The 22,181-nt window shown below is 39.4% G+C and overlaps 1 protein-coding gene across 1 annotated transcript in view; it reads left to right on the forward strand.

The window, feature by feature from the left end:
- EBF2 (EBF transcription factor 2) overlaps positions 1–21,461 on the forward strand; it is a 233,625-nt gene extending 212,164 nt beyond the window's left edge. The window contains exons 15-16 of the mRNA XM_063311109.1: positions 7,241–7,408; positions 19,432–21,461. Of these exons, the coding sequence (XP_063167179.1) occupies positions 7,241–7,408; positions 19,432–19,463 (200 nt within the window). The 3' untranslated portion in view covers positions 19,464–21,461. The remainder of the gene's footprint in view (positions 1–7,240; positions 7,409–19,431) is intronic.
- The last annotated feature ends 720 nt before the right edge of the window (positions 21,462–22,181 follow it).

The following is a 22,181-nucleotide window of genomic DNA, read 5'->3' on the forward strand; positions in this document are numbered from 1 at the left end:
CATTAACATGAATATCCTTTAGCAATTGCACCTAAATGAATCTCTCCTTTGATGCAAAAGGGATTAGTGTGAAGTTAGTAGATTTTATTTCTTTATTTCTTTATCAAATTTTTAACACCACCCATCTCCCCCCACAAGGAGGGACTCTGGGCGGTTAGATTAAATTAGTGGTTGGATGTTGTTATTTTCATGTCTACAATGCCCTGGGCTTAATAGTGGTGGCCCCCTCACAGTAAAGCTGTCATAGTTATGGCTAACTTCTCAGGATGCCAGAGTGCCAAGAGAGATCATCATTAGAGAAGAAAGCCCATCTCAAGCGCTTTCTCCAAAGCCCAAGTGAATCAAAAACTTTTCTCTACCATGGACTCACTATTTTTATTCATTATTTCATTTATCTTCCTCCTTTCCTGCTACCCTCCTATTTTGTATGCATAACAGTTTTATTAGCCAAATTTACTGCAGCACTCTAGCCTGCAACCTGCCCAACTCTGTTTTAGCCAGGACTGGCAAGTTATGGAAACTCAGCCACTTTGTATGACAACTGGGCCAAACGACAAAAGCACAGATCTGCAAAAATCAGATCAGTATATGGAAGATAATCCCTTAAAAAAAAGTATTTTCCTTGCTGATGTGTGGGTTTTAAGGATATTCCAAAATTACTCCCATTTATTCTATGAAAAGCTGTTCTGCCCTCTTTTTATTGAAATTTTCAGAGAGGGCTCAGCTGCAAAGGAATGTCAGATTTCTTTTCATTTCCTTGAAGACTCTAGAGTAGTATGGGGTAAAAAGAACCCATGCCTCACAGCTAATGCTGGAAGGGCAAGCAGAGGCAGAGGTCAAGAAGGCCTTGACCCATCTTCAGTCTAAATAGGACCAGTAGGACTTTGCTGTGGTCAGTATTATTGTAATGAACTCTACATGAGTCTACCTTTGCAGACCACACAGTGGCTTATTTGTCAGCTGGCACTTATGCTAAGTGAACATTATACATAAGTCCTGCACTGGCTCCCAGTAAATTTCCAAGTGCTGGTTTAAATCTATATAGCCATATATGGCTTGATATCTATGTACCTTTAGTATTGCCTTCTCCAGCCAGAATTAACCTTTCCAATATGAGCATCCCAGGATCATTGTTGGTAATCCCCAACTTTCATGTAGTAAAGGGGGTTGTGGCCAGGAGATGCTGTTTGTCTGTTGCAGCCTACCCTTAGAAGATATATATTCCCCTTTATTGTTGGTATTCCAGAGGTTTTCTCTTCTGGAGGGTATTTGGTGACTGCTGGTGGGTGCTGTGTGATTTGTATCATATCATTTTATATGTCAGGTCTGCAATTACATGTTATGTAATAATTAAACAATTAATTGTTTATTGTATAACCACCATGGATATTTAAATGTATAACCATTATTGTACCATGGATATTATTCTGTTAATGCTACTGTTGTGAACCACTAGGAATCCTTGGAAGATTACAGTAGTATGTAAATTTAATAACACACAGAGAGAGAAATCAGGAGATGGTGAGATCTGCTTCTGCCTTAAGCATGAGGCTAACTGGGTGACTTTGGACCAATCATCCTGTCTCAACCCTAGGAAGAAGGTCCTGGTGAGGCACTTCTAAAAATGTTGCCAAGAAAGTTGAATGGACTTCTCCAGGCAGTCACCAGGAGCCAAGATTGACCCAAAAGCAAAACAACAACAAAAACAACAACATGCTTGCCTACAATGTTTAAATTACTCACAGACCTAATAGTGGACAACATCCAAGATTATTTAGAAGAAAATAACATCCTTCCAGTAGAACAGAAAGGAAATAAAAGGAAAAGCAGAGGTACAAAAGATCAACTTCTGAATGATAAAATGTTTTTGGAGAATTGCAAAAGCTGAAAAACCAATTTACATATGGTCTGGACTGATTATAAAAAGGCATTTGATTTTTTACCATGGAGTTGGATTATCAAATTTTTGGAAACTTGTATCAGTAAAAACATTAGAATGTTTATAGAAAAAAATAAGGAGTGGAAGACAGAATTGGTGATTGGAAATGAAAAGTATGGACTTGTCAAAATTTGGAGAGGCATCTTCCAGGGTGATTCATTATCACCCTTATTATTTGTCATTGTGATGATCCCACTTTCAGTGATTTTGAAGAAAACAAATCTTGGCTATTGAACAACCAAAAATGCTAATAAAATCTCACATTTGCTTTATATGGATGATCTGAAGCTTTATGGAAAATCAGAAATCGAAATCCAATCATTGACAAATACTGTAAGAATTTCTAGCACAGATATAGCAGTGGAATTTGCCCTAGAGAAATGTGCTACCGTAGCAATAAATCAGGGTAAAATCATGAACAGTATTGGGATTGAAATGCTGAATGGCCAAACCATCAGGAGTCATCACGATGAAGCCTACAAGTTTCTGGGCATTTTACAGTTGGATAACATCAAACATGGACAAGTTAAAAATGTGACTAATAAAGAATACATCCAAAGAATGAGAAAATTGCTAAAGACAAAATTGAATGGTGGAAACACCATTAAAGCCATCAATGCCTGGCCCATACCTGTGATATGATACACTACTAGAATTATTAACTGGACACAAGCTGAACTGGGCAGTTTGGACTGAAAAACAAGAACATTGATAACTATTCACTATGCATTAGCTCAAATACTTTGGCCACCTAATGCAAAGAGAGGACTCACTGGAAAAGACCCTGATGCTGGGAAAGACTGAAGGCAAAAGGAGAAAGGGACGGCAGAGGATGAGATGGTTAGATGGCATCACCGATGCAATGAACATGAATCTGAGTAAACTCCGGGAGACAGTGGAGGACAGGAAGGCCGGGGGTCCTGTGGCCCATGGGGTCATGGAGAGTCAGACACGACTTAACGACTGAACAACAACATGCATTACATCCCTGTAGTGATATTGATAGATTATTCCTGCCCCACAGAAATGAAGGCAGAGGTTTACTTCAAGTCAAACAAACTGTTGAAGAAGAAAAGCATGCATTGGCTGATTATGTAAAAGACAGCCAAGAACAAGCATTGATGCAAGTTAAAAATTGGAACTTACTGAATGTACAGGAAATAAAATATGAATATCAAAATAATGTAATAAAAACACAAATAGAATGCTGGCAAGGAAAAGCATTACATGGTCAATTTCTACAAAAGATTGAGGGGAAAGTGGATAAAGAGAAAACCTGGCAATGGCTTACAACTGGAACATTAAAAAGGAAACAGAAGGCTTGATTTTGGCTGCTCAAGAGCAAGCTATTTGAACTAATGCAATCAAGGCCAGAATTGAAAAAATCATCAAATGATTCAAAGTGCAGATTGTGCAAAGAAGCAGAAGAAACAGTAGATCATATACTCACCTTTTACAAGATGATCGCACAGACTGATTATCAACAACAACATAACACAGTCGCCAAAATGATCCACTGGAACATCTGTAAAAATTAATCATGGCCAGTAATGAAAAACTGGGAACATATAGTTGAAAAAGTAGTTGAAAATGATCAAGTTAAAATATTGTGGGATTTCTGAATACAAACTGATAAAGTTCTGGTGCATAACACATCAGATTTAACTGTGGCTGAAAAGAAGAAAGCGTGGCCAATTGATGTGGCAATACCAGGGGATAGTAGAATAGAAGACAAAGAATTGGAGAAGATCACAAAGTATCAAGATCTGAAAATTGAAGTTGAAAGATTATGGCATAAGCCGGCTGTGGTGGTCCCAGGGGTTATTGGCAACTGGGTGCCATACAAAAAAAACCTGGGATGGCACTTAGAAAATCTGCGCATTGACAAAATTTCCATCTGTCAGTTAGAAAAGGCCACACTGCTTGGATCTTATACCTCCACACTATACCACTATATTACAACATCCTAGGTTCCTAGGAAGAACTCGGTGCTAATGAAGGCGAACACCAGCTAAAGAACCAACAGCTGTGATTTCACTTTGTTGTGTACAGTGTATAATAATAATAATAATGATGATGCAATATTTCACAGTCCAATCATAGTTACTGTCACTGAATTCAACAAAAATTACATGAAGGAAAATGCATATAGCTTTGCAGCCTTACACTGTTCCAAGCTACAGTTCTATAAAACAGATTAAATTCCATCAAATGTACTAGGATTGATTTGAATTGGGAGCAAAATCCAAACTACATTTTCAAGCACCCTAAGAATAAAGTAGAAGAGATTAATCATATTCTCAGGGAAAGAGTTGTTTGTGTGTGTGTGTGTGTGTGTGTGTGTCTGTGTCTCTGTGTGTGTGAAATTAGCACAGATTTCAGCACAGAATGAATGACGATACAGCGCAACATTTTGACGTAAGATTTTGAGGACAGACTTGTCCACCCACCCTGGGACAAAGTGGCTGAAACCAGCTGGGATTATTATTGGGATTATTGGGAGGAAATGTAAAACCTCCATGTCTATATCCAGTTATATAAGACAGTTGTTTATTAACCAGTGACAGTATTGAATCATTTTCATAAAATCTCTCCAGCCCACATTGCAGTATGAGAACATCTTGAGTTTGTTTTTTAATAATAAGTTGCCTGTTTGGAAAAAGAAAAAAAAAGTCCCCCTCTAAGGAAGAAATCTGAAATGTCGATTGCTTTTGCATGCAGAGTTTAAAATTGTCCAAACAGATGTTTGGTGGTGTTTCCCCCCCCCTTTTTTTTTTCAAAGAAAAAGAAAACTTACAAACTCTACTTCCTGACTGAATTGTGTGTGCCAAGTTTCAGCTCCAGGGAAAAAGGAAAAAAAAATACATCTGAATTATAAATTCCTGACCATCAGAGTTTAGAATGTGATGCTGACAGATACTTGAGAAAAATAAAATTTAAAAGAATCGTTCAGACTCTGAGAAGATATACTGCAACATAAAGTACAGCAGTGACTCTGTAGGTGTGCCACAAAATTAATGGAAGTGTTTTAACCCAAAATGGAATTCGCCTGCTTGTTTTAAATTTGGTCCAGGTTTTGTTTTTTTGAGATCTGGATCTTGGGGTGAGCTGGGGAATCTTCCATCTCTGTTGGACTACATTTCCCACTGTGCCCTGTGGAGATGATGGAAGGTGTAGTCAGCACATCTAGAATACACTAAGCTGGGGAAATTGACTTGAAAATGTTTGGTTAGAAATCTTGACTATCTTGCATTTCACAGCATTCTGGACCTCCAATTTTCCCTCCCACCACAGGGCTTAGCTAACCTTGGTTAGCTGTTCCCCATTACCTGTCCTGTCTTGACTTGACCCTGTTTAGGTGCATGTCTGACAGGATTAAGGCTTCTTTCCATTCCCTCTTCATGAGTTGTCCCATCCTGCTAGCTTACATTTCAGGACTTGATTCCTGATTATGGAATTCTCCTCATTTTCTACTCTGGTTCCACACCCTTCTGTATGCTTTTAAGAGAGATGTGAAAACTTACTTACTTAATAATCCAGATTGTCTGGTGGAAGCAGTTGTGAGTAGATGCTGAGAATGACTGCTAGTAAAATTAGATGGTAGGCTTATTTTGTTGTAATTAGTAAAATCAGATGGCAGGGTGTCAGATTATAAGAGTTTATACTTGCCGAGATATTATGTTTATGATGATTGTAAATATATCAAAAATCAGTTTGGCTTAGTGAATAAAATACAGGACTAGGATTGGTAAAACCTGCATCCTAGTCCTGCTTAGGCACAGAAGCTAACAGGGTGACTTTGGGCTAGTTCCAGTCTCTCAGCCCTAAGAATAAAACAATGATACTTCTGAACCATTTCTGACAATGTTGGCAGGAAAACTACATAGACTTGCCCATATAGTTGCCAGGAGACAAGATTGACCCAAAACAAATAAATCATAATGATTGTATAGTGTTCATGTAATTTTTGCTTTTGTTTTAGCTTAAATGATCATTTTAATTGTGGCTGGACAATGTCCAGTGGGGGGCTTATTGTAAATAAAATGTTTGTTATTCACCATGTTTATAAGGTTATTAGATAAGATGAAGTCTTCTTTGGGTTGATTTTGGTTCCAGGGGACTTCATGGACATGTCTGTGTAATATTCTTGGCAGAATCTCAGAAGTACTTTGCTACTGTCTTCTTCTGGTTTTTGTTTGTTTGTTTTTTGGCCTCAGCAACTTTAAGATGGGTGGACTTCAACTTCCAGAATTTCCCAGGCAGATAGCATGCTGATTGGGGAATTCTGGGAGTTGAAGTCCACCCATCTTAAAGTTGCTGGGGTTGGGAAACACTGGTCTGACCAACCATCCTAATATTTCCTGGAGTCTTACCATCTTAATATTAACCCGGCCTGATCCTGCTTAGCTTCTAAGCCCAGACAAGGTCAGCCACCTGCTAAAGCCTGAAAAATCATTAGATTTGGGTAATATCTCTGGTGTTAGAATTTAAATCATCACAATGGCTCGGTTCACACATCATACTAAGCTCAAAACAAGCAAACCATATTTTGAAGTAGGATAATAGGTGAACCCAATCAATTAGTAATATGACTAAACACCAAATTCTTGGGGGTTTGGGTGTTTACTCAGCTTCCTCAATGTATTCTTTTTAAATATTCAAAATTGGCTTGCATTGCAAAACTCCCCAACCTTTTGAGGCTAAGAAGTTTAAGGAAAATAACTTAAGAAGGCAGACCTGAGGTTCAAACCACAAGAGCTATATCATATACAAATGCCCACAATGCATGAAAAATGCCAGTTTCACAAATATAGCTAAATGTAGCTAAAACTACCTAAGCATACATGGATATATTCTTTTCATTATTTACTGCCTCCTTCTGGCCATAGTCCCACTGCTCCCTGCCACACTATTAGTTTGTCCTTGCAAGACACTTTTTACTACTCACCATTGTTGTTTCTTCTGCTGGATATGTGGATATAATTTCAAGCAAAGCATTGATTTGCAGTCAACTGACATTTTAATAATGTTCTAGAAAGATCACTTGAGGCTCAGCAGCATCCTTGGAATTAAAGATCTGGATGGATGGATGGATGGATGGATGGATGAATGAATGAAAGAAAGAAATTGAGTCTTCAGGATCAAAGGGATTTATGGAATCTATGGAATTCATGGAAGTCTCAGTTGGAAGCTTTCTGATTGTGGAAATTGGTGGTGGCAGCGGCGGCTGTACTTTCTGATCATTTTCCTTTCCAAGCCCCTATTTATTCTAACTCAAGCTGATGTCTCCTTCCCCTTCAGTGATGTCTTCAAGCCCCACAGTTGGTTCTTCAAGCAGTTCCTCCATCCTTCCATTCTCCTCCTCCGTCTTTCCTGCTGTCAAACAAAAGAGTGCCTTTGCTCCTGTCATCCGACCCCAAGGGTCCCCTTCCCCAGCATGTTCCACTGGTAATGGAAATGGGTTTAGAGGTAAGCAAACATCTATTTTCTTTTCCCATCATCCTCCCAGAACTTCAGCTTCATCCCTATATACTCCAGGGTTTACTTCATAGGCAAATGGAGGAGCATGCCTCAAGATGGACTTTGCAGACAATTCTAATGTGCAAGCAATCCCTTAAAAATGACAGAGGAGTGTAGTAAGCAGAACTGTACTCATATAATCCCAAAACTATCCCCATTATCCTTCTTTGATTTTTCCAGCATCCTTGATTACACAGAAAGCCAGATCTGAGCCCTTTTTACCTGTGATGATATACAACAGAGCAAAATTCCATTAGTATTATTCCCAGCTGTTCAGTACAATATAAACTATTATAAGAGGATGAAGAACATGAAACATCATAGAAACCAAGAGTATGATTTTGAATTATGCTCCTTTCAGTCTGATATTTTTATTTATATAAAGGGGTATCCATAATTTTCATTTTTTGGAGACAGACTGCGATTAGATTTATAAAAATTGCTCCCCTTGTGAAGAGCATCCATGACAAATTTGTCATACATAGCATGAAAGGATATTGTCCCTTTCTGAATAATGTCCCTTCCAGAATGTAATATGTTAGCTGGTACTAGGCTCTTTTCCATAAAAGAATGGGCGACTTTTTTTTTTTGATGAAGAAAACTAATAAGTTACCCAATCCCTTAACTTTATTATTGTCTGCCCTTTGAGGTAGACCAGATTAGGAAACCAAAGTTATGAATGCTAATACTATTTTTATTATAAGGCTACAGTAATAGAAAGTTGCAAGTCTGAATACGCTTCCCCCCTCCCTACCTTTATCTTCATGTGAACCAGGGAAGAGCTATTTTGGTCCACTTTAGGCATGAAAGCCAGCTGGGTGACCTTGGGCCAGTCCCTCTCTCTCAGCCCAAGAGCCAATCAGGCGTGGTAGGAGAGTTCTAGTCCCGCCTTAGGCCTGAAAGCCGGCTGGGTGACCTTGGGCCAGTCCCTCCCTCTCAGCCCAAGAGCCAATCAGGGTGGTATGAGAGTTCTAGTCCCGCCTTAGGCCTGAAAGCCAGCTGGGTGACCTTGGGCCAGTCACTGTCTCTCAGCCCAACTCACCTCACAGGGTTGTTGTTGTGGGGAAAATAGGAGGAGGAAGGAGTATCAGGTATGTTCACCGCCTTGAGTTATTTATAAAAATAATAAAGGTGGGATAAAAAATCTAAAACAAAAACCTGACATGCTTTTCTCAAATTACATTTCTGCCTTGGACTCAAATTTCTTTTATCTGACCATTGTCTTGGTTGTGGCTCTTCCTCTTGTTCCTCAAGGTTATTCCTACTTCCCATTTCTATTATTATGACCATCGATGTACCAACCCAATCCCTTAACAGCTCTGGTGGACAGAAGGGACAGCACAACCTGTACAAAGATATGACACTGTGAAAGAAATACAAACATGTATTTTGTCATCCTCCAATACTAATACTAATACTTATTATTATTAAAATGTCAAAATTCTAATGAGATGACCAAAAGCACATGAAATTAAGATAACTTTTCATAAGATGTCTGCTTGCAAGAGCTGCTGTTGTACCAAAAGATTTTGGCAGATCGAGTCTTCACATATCTTGCAAGATCTCAGATCAAAATTGCCCAGAGCTTGTGACAGCAAGAATAATTTCATTTCATTATTTTTCCTTGCAGTTTATATGCTTCTTCATCCCCCCAAAAGTCACTAGCAAATAATACAAAGGACAAAATAAGAACAATAACCCCAAAAAATATCCATCGGTAATGACAGTAGTATCTGTCATAAGACCAAGGAAGACCAATCACTGTTAACACCAATCACCAACTGCAAGGAAAAATCCCACCATACCATTAATCCCAAGGGCTTTCTGAAGAGCCAGCTCTTGGTGTCTTTTCAGCATTGGTGCTGATCTGACTTTGTGTGTTCCAAAGTAATGAATTGATATGAATGAATGAATGAATGAATAAATAAATGATCAAGTGAATTTGAATACCCAGAACATTGCATTAGACAGAATGATAGCACTTGCAGCTAAGAAAATATCAATCCCTGTTTTTACAGAAAAGCTATGCCATATATTGTTTCCAAAAGATCATTACATAAGATGGATGGAAATAAAAAAAAATGCTGTGATCATGTATGTAAATTTGATGTACAAGTGACTTATATGGGTAAATGCAGAAACACAACACTTCCATCTGCATTTTCAACACCAGTTAAGTCCCTCCCTTTTTTCCATTTATCTCATTCATTCATTCAGAAAAATTACTACACCTTTAATTTTCCTGTCTATTCTCATTCCGTTTGATTAAAGGAGATTTGGTTTAGAAAACTGCAATGAAATTCTCATGAGTAGAATCTGGATTTTTTGGGGGGTGGGGGGAGAGTATATGTGAGTACCCTGTCTTTCAGTACACTGTCTGCTCTCCTCTGCCATCTGTAGTCTTCTTGGCTACAAAATTCAGATTGATTCAATTTTCAAGGAAAGGCATCCCGTAAAAACTGTTTTTCTAACTGGCAAGTGCAGGCAGCGAATGATGGGAAAATGTGAAACAATATTGGCAGCAGCTTCTCTACCACCTCCAGCAACAAAGGCAATTCAAAAACACCACCCAGAGAAATTGGAAAGAAATTCTAAAGTCCCCTGAAAATAAAGTAGAAAAACAGAAGTTTTGGCAGAGGAAGATACACTTTGGGAAATTAGAAGGCAGATTTCAATCTCATTATGCTGTGCCTTTCCTGCCTTTCCTCCTCCTCCTCCCCCCACCCTCCAGCAGCCAAAAAGGTAGAATGGAGCCAGGGAAACAGAGCAGCCTGTTATGTGCCATGCTATAAATTGTATCCTCCAGCAGCACCTTATTGATTTTTTTCTGCCTTCCCGATTTCAGTCAACAGAACATAGAGCATTCAGTTGACAGAACTCTGTGGGCATTTCCAAAGAAGAAACTTTTGCCAAGTGGGTTATATGTGCCTTGGGGCTTTGCTTCAAATCTCAGAGGTGACATGATCTGGCCTTGGTGCTCACTGTACAGATTGAGGCTGGAAAAGCAGGAGCCAGCAGTTCCCAGGCTAGAGATGCTGTTCTGTCAACCTGCCACAATTGCCTGCCTTCAAGGACAGCCTACCTAGCTCTCTGCCAAATATGAAGCACCAGAGAAGAAGCCTCCAGTTTAAACCCTTGAGAATATATGACAGTTCTTGGTATCTATGTCTGGCTGTAGGCAGTCAACTACTGTGAAGGCAGCTTCGTCCTTGCCTGCAATAAAGGCCCTAATCTAGCTAAGCCTTCAAGATTCTTTGGCCAAGTCAAGCTGAGAAGTTATGCTAAGGATAAAGTGTCAGAGTGTCAAGGAGTTATTGCTGTGTCCATGGGCAAAGCTTCCATTCAGAGGGAAGCATCAGAGGGTGATGGATGCACTTTGTCCTTTTCGGTTGCTTTGCTTCAAGGCAAGTGGCATCTGTACATGCCTGAGATGTGTCCGAAGCAGAGCGAGGCAGCTGCTCCAATCTGAAAAGTAAAAAAGTAAAAATGCCACTTTGCTTCACGGATCTGCTCCAGTGCAGTGATTCAGTTGGATCAAATCACTCCAAAGAAGCTTTGCAGGACCCTAAAGGTGTAGCTTTCTCTGGGCTAAATAACATGTTTATACTGGGGAGGGGAGAAAACCTAGGAGTCAAACTCCTGGGTCCACCTTACCTGGTACTACTGAGACAGTTGAGCTGCAGGTTTCCAGAATTTCAGGAAGGAACTGTTCCCACCTTCCCTGGAGATATTGGGGATTCAACCTGGAACCTTCAGCAAGCAAAGCAAGTGCTCTACTATTGTATATGCTATACAAAGCATCCTTTTTTTTTAAAATAGTGAGTATCCATACATATCTCTTAAATAATAATTAAGAGTCTCCTCTTTGGTCAGGAGGTTCATAAGTACCTACCAATTTGGCTAGCCCCAGTAGTGGTCCTGATGCTTACCACCTCTCCTCCTTTCTTCATATTTTGAAGTTCAACGCGGCATAAGACTTAGTGAGATAACTAAAGTGTTGTGCCCAACCTTCCATCCGCCACCTTGAACACAGGGTAGAAATATGCCTTAGGTCTCTGCTTCTCAGTGGTCTAAGGATCCAACTAGCGCAAAGCAAAAAAAAATCCCAGTCTTCTCCAGAATCATGGGGCTGGGGAAAGGCAGATCATGCCCCTGTTTTCCTCCATGGGTAGAACATGAGGTTCTTCACACTTGCTAGAAGTGAATTGATAAACATAGTCAATGAAATCATGGAGTTTTGCATTTTAAAAATCAATCGAGGTCAATGATTCTGTTAGTGTGGTTTAGCCATGTTACTAGGTAAAAACTGATAGTAGTAGTATGTTATTTAGTACAATTGCTGGAGAGATAAGACAAGGCAACAGCATGAAGGGACATCTGCATTCAAGACTACTTGCCAGCTTCCTAGGGATACCACCTTAACTGGCCACTGTGGCAAGAGGATGCTGGACTAGATGAACAAGTCAGGATTTTCACCTGTTCTGCATACCATTTCCATGCTTTTATTACCAATCCTTGACAAAAAACTTGCTGCTTGATGGTTCTCATTAATGTTACACAAGGGAGGAAACCCAGATGAAACTTGGCTCCCTGGATGGTGTTGGGAAAGACATGTGGATACCCTTAGATAACCTGTCTACTGCCATGTGTTCCTGCTTTTCACTCCCTGCATGCCATCTGCTGTACATTTTTGCTCTGCAGCCAGGCAAGGTAGGCAGGAACAGTAGGGCTGACAGCACCCTCCTCTTTGTCAGCTCCACCAAATTGATTGCAGGTGCCCTGATCAGAGAAGCCTGGCATTGATTTTGCGTTGGACATTGAGCCTGCTTAAAAATAGTGTGGAGAAGATGTAATGTGACATGACACAAAGTGAAGTGATGAGTACCCCAGTGTCTAATCATCTCAGCACAGATGTAAAGCAGCAAATTGGAAACTGCTGGAGCTGTGCAAATGGCTACCCACCTTTGCCTGTGGCTACTTTGTGCATCTTAGCAGGGAAACCATCCCTGCTGTTTCTGATGTCTGAACTCTGAATGCCATTGCTTCTCTTGATATAATAACCCCATCCATTTGTCAAGAGAGAAAGTAGCCATGATGGGGCTCTACCAAGCTTTGCTGTGAATCTATTCAATTTTAAGTTGACTCTCAGAAACAAACCAGTTTTCCAAATTGGATTGGCCATCTGACGCTGACTTTGTGAACCAGATGCTCCAAACCAGATTGACAATTTGGATCAAACTGCATTCTACCATTTTAATAGGATTTTCTAAATCAAAGCAGCTTTATGGGTTTGTGTGGAAGAGGGCATGGGAGGGTAAACAGGAGCACATGGCACTGCTTTGTTCTAGGCTTCTTGTGCAGCGGGACAAGGCAGGAACAGGATTTTGAAGTTGTAAAATGGACTGGATCACTTTAGACTATGGGATGGAAGGGGGATCAATGGCTGGGTTTCTGCAGCATGCTTAGCCAGGTCAGTTAACGATCTGGTGCCTGCATTTGCAGAGCATACTAAGTGCAGTTAGTATTAATATTAATTAATGTTTTGTGCTGGGTAAATTCTGCTGTTTGGTTAGTTTATGTTTCAATGTATGTGCAAACCTAGCAATTGTATTAATTCAGTAATCAATTTAAGTATCATCTGTGAATGCAATTTACGTTTTTAGATATGGGTGTGTGTTACTCTAATAATAGTATTGGTAACTATTGCTTCTGAGATTGAGAAGCTAATCTGAAGTCTGAGTTAATGTTTTTTTTTTAAATCATCTGTTTATTTGGGTTTGTGTTGGACTTACTGAACTCTGAAACCACAGCAATAAGCCAGTTTGGGAATATTTGGGAGAAGTCCAGTTCAAAGCAAGGCTGCTCCAGAGCAATGCAGATCCAAAAAGGAAACCCTCCTGATGGTTTAGATGGTTTAAGAGGGAGACAAAGCCACAGGTACTGGACATGTAAGAATTGATATCTCTCTCCCTAAATTCCCCATTCAAGGGAATTAACAGTAGGGAGAAAGAGGAACATCATTTTTTGACAGTTCACTCTAGTTTCTAATCATACTGAGATTGTTCAAGACTGTTCCATATCAACCTATCATAAGAATCCATATAAAATAGTCCATACCCACCCACAATTAAGTCTGAAAAAGATTAAGTTCATTTTTTAAACATTGCTGCAATATCATGAGATCCACAACATGAGGGTGAGATCATGGAAATCTTGTGCTATGGGGGAGATGATCAAACTGTTGTGCAAGATTACATGTAGACACTTGTGTTAACCAAGTCTCTTTCATTTGATGCTCAACTCTTGATAATTTTATGTCCATGTAGTTTTCTTGGCAATAATATGGAACTATTTGTGATTGTCTTATTCTGTTTGTTTGTTTTTCAACTTCCCATTCTAGATTACAACTTCGGAATTTCCTGGTGGTAATCCATCCAAGGACTAGCAAATCCAACTGTACTTAGCTAAGGTCAGCTAGGTGCTGCCACCTAGCAGGGCCATCAAAGATTGCCTGCCACAGAATTTTGTACTGCATTATTGCTAATGATGATTATACATCTTAAAGTTCAAAACTGAGACAGAATAGAAGAGAAATTCAAAACAGAGGTCATAATAAGAGCAGATTGGCAGATCAGAGCAGACTTTAGTAAGAAGGTGGATGGCAGAAAGATGCCTTCCATCTGAGATACATATCTTTCAAATGCACATCACCAAAAGGCATGGAAGAATCAGAATGACCTTGAACATTGAAATCCACAAATTTAAATAATACACAAAATCGTATTTATTAGGATAGCATGCATTCAAAATGCTTTATGGTGGGGAAAATTGTTTGCCAAGAGTAATGTGAGATTTTGTCCCAAATAGCAAACTAAGATTGCTTATACAAGCTCTCTGTTTGTCGTTTAAAGTGCTGCAATGTACTTCTTAATAAAATCCACTCATTTTGTGACAGCAAAACACAACTCCTTTTAACTTATGACATTACAGTTACTTGCTAGCTTGATTCCAAGGGTGCTTCCTAGGAGGGAGATTAATTTACTTCCCTGCTACTTCTGTTGCTTGAATTGGCAGCTGAAATAGCAGAGATCCTTGCCTTTATCTGCAGGCATGGAGCAGGCAAAAGGATCACATCTGGAGTAGGCAGGCTATGCATCTCCTGATAAAATTACTTAGACGCTGAGCGTTCCTACCTTGTGGGATGCAGCAGGAGGTGAAAGCTGATGAAAAGCCTGGAGGCACAATCTGGAGAAGCTCCTTGTCAGTTTCACCTCTGCCGGGAGTCGGAGGGAGTTGAAACTGACAGGAGACGTTTTTCTGGCTGGAGCTTGAAGCCTGATGAGGCTGGGGCTGGAGAAATCCCAGGTCAGGTTGCTGTGCTCCGTTTCCTCTTCTCCTCTCCTCTCCTCTCCTCTCCTCTCCTCTCCTCTCCTCTCCTCTCCTCTCCTCTCCTCTCCTCTCCTCTCCTCTCCTCTCCTCTCCTCTTCCCTTCCCTTCCCTTCCCTTCCCTTCCCTTCCCTCCCTTGTGGGATTTTAGAAAATACAGTAAGGTTGAAAATAATGGAAGTAGATACTAACAGAATTAAAAAATGGGGGAGACATGGTTTCCTTCCCCATATACTCAGCCCAATAGCAGAACAGTTAAGGATCTCTCATTCTCGCTCTCGTTCTTGCTCTGTGCCTCTCACAGAAAGACATCCATTTCTGGATTTCTTCCAATTTCTTTTCGGCAAGGCACCCTACAGTAATTTTAAAAAGTGAACCCTTTTAGTTCAAAAAATAGGCTTCAAAAGCCCTTCTAAGCAGCAGTTCTGAATCTGCTGCCAGGTGGATCCACTCCCAATCTATTTTCTACTTGCCTTCACAGGCATCCATTGAACCTCGAGGTTTTGTTAGACTGACAAAGCATCTGTCCCCTTGATGTTACAATGTAAGCATTGCCCTTTATGTACATGTGCACAGTGTTGCAACCATACACAAAAAGGGTTGAGTTTGCATTGTGATATTGCAACACACATATTGCCCCCCCTTGTCCTCCACCAGTTTTGGGGGCTGGTAGTGTTTCTATAAGTACCAAATTACCACACACATCACTCTTCACCATTGCAGGAAAGCCATGTCCTTGCACCAATCATAGTTCATTCCCAGATTTCCTGTAACCATAAGAAAGTGAACACTGATACAAGCACATGTGGCCACAGCACTGAGATATGCATAGCCTGAAGTTGTGAAATGGATGCAAAATGAAGCCATCACACCTTAGGTTCTCTGCATTGGGCCCAGTGAATTTAGATGGGAGGTGCGCCAAATATCGAAAGAATAGCAGCCTGGAATTCCACAATGCTTCCAAAAGTACATTTTATAGTGTTCTCAATACAAGCTTTTACAAAGATGAAAGAAACATTCAAGACATGATGGTGTTAGTAATGAAAGAAATTTGAGAGCTGATAGAACTTGAGCAATGCATGTCCAAAGTGATCATGTATCTTGTTATCAAACCAAAGCTGTTTTTTTTTCCTTTTCCAACAAGTTACTGGAGCATCCCTCAGAGGCCATGTCAGAAGAAGCTAATGAAAAGAGGAAGTGTTACACACCATTGCATTTTCTTTAAATAAGCATGCCCAGTTTTTCAAAGGGCTTAACTCTCTCCTGTTTTCATTACTGAGTTTGGCTCTTGAGAAATTTGATTGCCTCTGGAACAGCTTGCCCTACTGAATGTCCAAAATATTGAAATAAATCAAGCAGTTCTCAGTGAATTGTGGATGTCCCCCAATCAGAGAGAGATCAACGAATTCTATAAATAAAGACTTCCTCAAATCAAGCTGGACTCCTGGTGATTGAGTAATGATGCCTGTATAATTTTCTTTGAAACAATAGACAAGTAGTTTGTCATTGCCTTCTATGTCCCCTCCCCCTCCCCCATTTCCAAGCTTTGTCCATAACTCTGGAATTTTCTTGTAGTCTTCCATCCAAGTACTAAATGCTCCCACCTGTTATAGCAATGAAAGCTGACAGTTACCAAATCTGAATATTGAAAACTAGCATGGCCATATTAGTTCATGGGGGAAAAAACTGAAGTCCATTGCTGCACAATACCTTTGCTGGGATGAATTTTATATAAAACTGCATTTACTTAAGTATGTTGGAAAGTTGGGGAAAACGCCTAAGAATTCGAGGGCATGCACCAAATGAGACAATTAGCATTCTCATATGAATGCCAATATTTAAGAAATGTGTTCTGCACTGCAGAAGGAAGTATGGAGATTTTTCAAAACAATTGTGAACATGGGAGCACCCTCATTAGCAAGTTACAAAGGAATTTATTTAATATCTGATTTTAGTTGAAGGCTGTTTTGTAGTAATTACTTGGAGGTGCCCCATATTCTGAGGACCCGGAGTCCAGTAGCAGCTTCTAGCTTTCTCAAGCAACTGACAAGGGCCCATGGGTGCTGAAGGGTATAACAGTTGCCTCCTTTCTGCTACACATTCTCTCTATTCTTCAAGAGACTTAAACCCATCATTTTAAGCTTCTGGAGCCATACTACCTCATAAAATTGTGGTGAGCATCTCATAGAAATCTGCTGAAGATCTTGCCATAGCTGCTCCTTTCTATCATGACCAATAGAGTTAACAGGGGAACCCTGATATTGGGGAGAGACTAGTAGTTCTTCACCAGAGCCCACTTTGAACATGGTGGCAGCCTTTATCCATCCTCAGAAATGCACTTTTTCACATTCTCGCCTCTCCTTCCCTTCTTTCATTTAGCTGCATCTTAAGGAAAGTCCTGCTTAAATTATCATTTTTTTTTTCTTTAAAAAAAGGAAAGAAACAAAAGTTCCTTTCTGGGAGAGGTGTTTATTAGTCTTATTAAAAACACATGCCTAAGATGTGTACCTCATTTTAGCTTCTGGATGATTTTTGACAAGTTTAATCAAGCATTTCATCAGACAATGGCTGCCTTTGGAGGCTAATACAATGCGGCTCACCTCCAATTCTTTCTTCCATTTCTCTTCAATAAAATAAAATAAGAGAGAGAGAGAGAGAAGGGGATCCCTGTGGGATAATCACAGCAGTTCCTATATTCCTCACTCATCACAGAACGCCTTGTCCTGCATTGAACCACCCTTATTGAAAAGTTACATCGATTCAATATATAGTAATACAGGCAAAAATAATTACGGCTTTGCGAGTGGTGTAAGACCTTAATCCGAAGCTCGCCAACATTCAATAAAAACTAGTGCAGACTGGGAAATAGGCTTTTGACAGCAGAGCCCCAAAGGAGGTGGGAGGAAAAGCCTCCGAGAACAATAGCGAAGCTACAAAGATCCACTAAGTCACCTTCTTCTATACTGGGAAAGATTTTGACATTTTAGAAATCAATTAATATTCCTTCAATTATTTTTTAATTGAAGAAGCCATGTCTTAGAAGGGGATTTATGTCAGCAAAGCAACCATCCAGCTGGCCCAGAGCAGTTGCTATCCTTCCTGGTCTTAATCAACCATACCTGCTTGATGGACGTTTATTTTCTTATCACCTCTCATTCCATAGGAGGGATGCAAATTTTCCCTAAGCCTTCTCCTGGAGGAAGTCCAAGAAGATGTCTTGCCAATTTCTCTGCCCACCAATCTGAGAATGTTCAAAGGCCATTTTGGACTAGATAAAGTTAATGCTGAGAAAACGGATGGACTCCCCACTGCCGCCCAAGAGTTGAGGGGGTTTTAGTACAAAGCCCAATGTTGCTTATGCTTTGGGGAGATTCTGATTCATTCTGGCCAACTATCTTCACAAATCTGAAATTCAAATTTTCAATCACAAGGCTGTTCCCCCACCTGTCCCCTCCTCCTTTTTAGTTTATTTTCTTCTGGGCATTTTCTGTACAGCTTTTTTTTTCGGGGGTGGGGTATTTTGTGAATTTCCCCCCCATTGATTGTATATGATTGTGTTATAAATATGAGAAGACCTATATATATATAGCATGACTATTAATTACTAACCCCCCACTATGGTTACCAAAAACTAATAAAAGGTATGAAAGGACTTGGGGCAGAGAATAAATCCCACTTGTCTGTCAGCATGTCGATTGTTTTTTTTTTAATGTATGAAGAGGGCTAATGTTTCATTTAGTATTTAGCATCCAAGTTATTCATAACTCAAGATGGAATATAACAAAGAGGTGACATGACTCCCATTTCCCATGTCAGAATGGGAAATAAACAGTGCAAACTTATATTTGTTTACTCAATTGGGAGTAAGTCCCTCTAAATTCCACAGGGTTTTCTTTTGAGTACACAAATATAGGATTGCATTGTAAACATTAGAGGCTGTTGAAAACCATGAAACATACACATAAAATCAAGGAAGAAGGGGTGCACAGAAGGTTCCCTGGGTGAAAAGCAGTGTGAACATTTTCAGCATTGGGATGATAGGAAAATCAGTGTCAAAACACGTTAGGATTTATAAGGAAGAAGTAAGGATGTGTTTGTCTTTCCATGCATTCATAAAAGAATAACTGTAGAGTGGGCTGCTCTAAATCAGATATGCATGCTTTGCTAGTTTCTGTTAGAAACTCTGGGTGTAGGCTTATGCTTACATAGTTATGCATTTAAGTAAAATGAAAGTTGTATATTCCAATTGACATGCTCCTATTCACATTCTGGTCCAGTGAAAGTTTCTGGACATTTAAAGGCACAACCTGGTAAGGAACAGGGACAAATGACTGAGACTTGATCTATCTTCATCTGCTTCCACAGGAGGGTCAAAAAACCAGGATGGCAGCCAGAACCATGCCATTGAAGCCCCGCCCCTCTTTATGATGTATGTTATAAAAGGCGCGACTTCAATGGTATGGTTCTGGCTGCCGTCTTTTTCGAAACTCATCCCCCCCGCGCCTTGCCAACACCTATGATCTGCCTTATTTCTGCATGTTTCTGTTTTGAAAACATAAAAATTGTCTGTTTTTTTTTTCCTCCAGCCATGACTGGTCTTGTTGTACCTCCCATGTGAAAGAAGAGAAGGCAGTGCTGGGATTTCCTCTCTGCTCCCCCCCCCTTTTTTTTTTTTCTACAGCACAAAACTACTTATTTGTTATGGAACTTTAAAAAGGAAAAAAATATATATGAAGCACTAGAAGCTCAGTTGATGGGGGAAGCCATGTGCCAGAAGAAAAGGAAATTTTATGGAGGTGCTAAGAGGCTGTTCCAAGTTGGAGACATCAATACTCAAGAACATTTTTTTAAGAAAAATAGGAATTGGCCAAGATCCAGATGTATGCAGGTTATGGGATTGAATCTGGAGCACAAGCTTTTCTTTTCTTTTTTTCTTTTCTTTCGCTATGGACTCAAAGCCCTCCTAATGTTTATAGAATATTAAAAGAAGGAACAGATTGGCCAACCATTCAAGCTTGATATTTTGGATACTCTTTGTTTTACTTTGTAGGAAAAAAAAGTTGAAGTTTCTATTTTCTATGAAGCCTTTCAGATACCAATTTAGTTTATGCAGAAAAAAGAAATCTCAAAACAGGGTACCAGCATGAAAGACTTTCCTATAAAACTGATATGCTGATATGAATGGTGGAATGTGGACGTATGTGTGTATTGACTTATAGTTTAATCTCTTTTCAAATGGAAAAAATGTAAGATGTTTTACAATTATTTAAATAAATAAACTTGTAAGTTATTGTATGTAGAGGTAGAAATTGAAAACTTTGGGGGGACTTTTTTTTTTTTGTCTCCTATTGTACAATGAAAATTGGCAAAAATGCAGCAACGATTTCTTAATGCTCCAGTCTCTGTTCAGTTCTCTCCTGCTCTTTATGGAACCATTTACAGAAACGTCTCAAAATTCTTCACCAAGGACTCATCCACAAACTTTTTTATACACACAATGGTGTATATATATACACATACATACACACACACACATCTCTCTCTATATATTAAAATATAGGACCGTCATTAATGTATGAATATTATACACTTTCTCATCTCTTGATTCAATTAAGGTTTCAGGTATTGGTGTGACTTGTTTACTCTCATACCTCTTCTCAGTAACTATGTGGCATATGTGAGCTTTTTAATCAGGTTTTTGTATCAAATTGTCTTCATTTTTCAGGTTGCAGTTTGAGCAAGAGGGAACAGTAAGGCCAGTTTTTTATTTTTATTTCTTTTCCCTAGTTGGTTGCTTTTCAGGTACTGAAAGCAAAACAACCTTTGTGTTGCAAGAGAACTTTGGCACTTAGAATGTTAGCAATCTCCAGTGAACGTTGTGAATGCTCAGATGCTAACTTAACATTCACTAACGGGTCCTACGTTTGGGGACATTTGTAACATTTATCCAGGATCCTCCATGTTCATGTCTGAATATCAATAGTCATCAATTTCATTGTAAACATATAGGTGATAAGTAATCTGCACATACTGAATACAGTGTAGGATCAGAAGTGCTGCAAAGCTTGCTCTCTGGCAGACCACTGATTTCATGGGTGCAGTATGAAGTCATGATCTCATTTTCTAAAGACATCTCCATTTTGATGGAGAGACAGGTTCTGGGCATGCAAATGGTAGCATATGATCAAAGGTCCCGCCATTGAAATAAATGGGAAAACCTACATGCACAAGATTTCCATATGTGCCTGCTTCAGAACTTGCTGTGAATCAGGGCCCTGTCTCTCGAAATTCACAAAACATGTCTTGAATCCACTGATCCATCGCATCCACTTTTGATGTGTTGATTACTGATAAGCACTGTTTTATGAATCGTTAACTTTCCTAAAACCTTCTAAATCATCTTCTGTTGCTGTCATTGTAACCATCTCTATCCAAGTCCCATATGTTGATAATATGCCTATAAAATTTATCAATCACATTATTGTTTTTTTTTTACAATATACTATTTATATATGTACCTGTATTTTAAGGTGAAATCCAAATTTCTGTGCACCCAATGAGGGTAACTGTGTTTTTTTTTTCCCAGGGGAATAAAAACATTAGTGTTTTCCCATGACGATTGTTGTTAAAGTTCATGATCCCCCTTTTTAAAAAATTGAATTAATGCCAGGAAGGTGAGTTCACACATGGATGTATATTTTAAAATATTATAGCTGCAGGAACATTCTTTCTCTGTCTCTCTCTTTCTTCATCATATTAGACAAATTAAACTTTCTATTACAGACCAGAAGCCATGATACTTACCCTGTTATTATGCTGAAAGTTTCTAAAAGTCAAGATAAGAGAGAGAGAAAAAAGGTATCAGAAAGAGAGAGAAAGAAGTGGGCAGGAAGAGGAATGGGTGCTGTACCCATTATTGGCTTCACTCTGACCCATTACTGGTTTCAGCCTCTCACATCCACCACTGGTATTTAACAATGTCCCATTCAGACATATGGACCTGAATAGAAAAAAAGCTGCCCAGTTCTCATTTATTGGGATCAGTTAAATATTATAAATTGAACTAGCCAGCTATGTAACAGATAGTCACATCAACTTTGATATGACAAAGGATGCATTCCAACTATAACTTGGAACAGTGTTTTCTGAACTAGGAATCTAGAAATCTACGGACTTCAGCACCCAGAATTCTTTGAAATATCCTCCAAACGAAATCATAGGATTTTGCTGGGAAGCGGGGGGGAGGGTTGGAAGGGATAAATTTCAAAATCTCTTTTATCATACACCTCAACATTTTCATCTTTTCTATTTTGACAAAACCCTCTTTAGCCTCCTT

The sequence above is a fragment of the Candoia aspera genome, chromosome 9 (assembly GCF_035149785.1).
Source record: "Candoia aspera isolate rCanAsp1 chromosome 9, rCanAsp1.hap2, whole genome shotgun sequence".
In the NCBI taxonomy this organism is placed as follows: Eukaryota; Metazoa; Chordata; class Lepidosauria; order Squamata; family Boidae; genus Candoia; species Candoia aspera.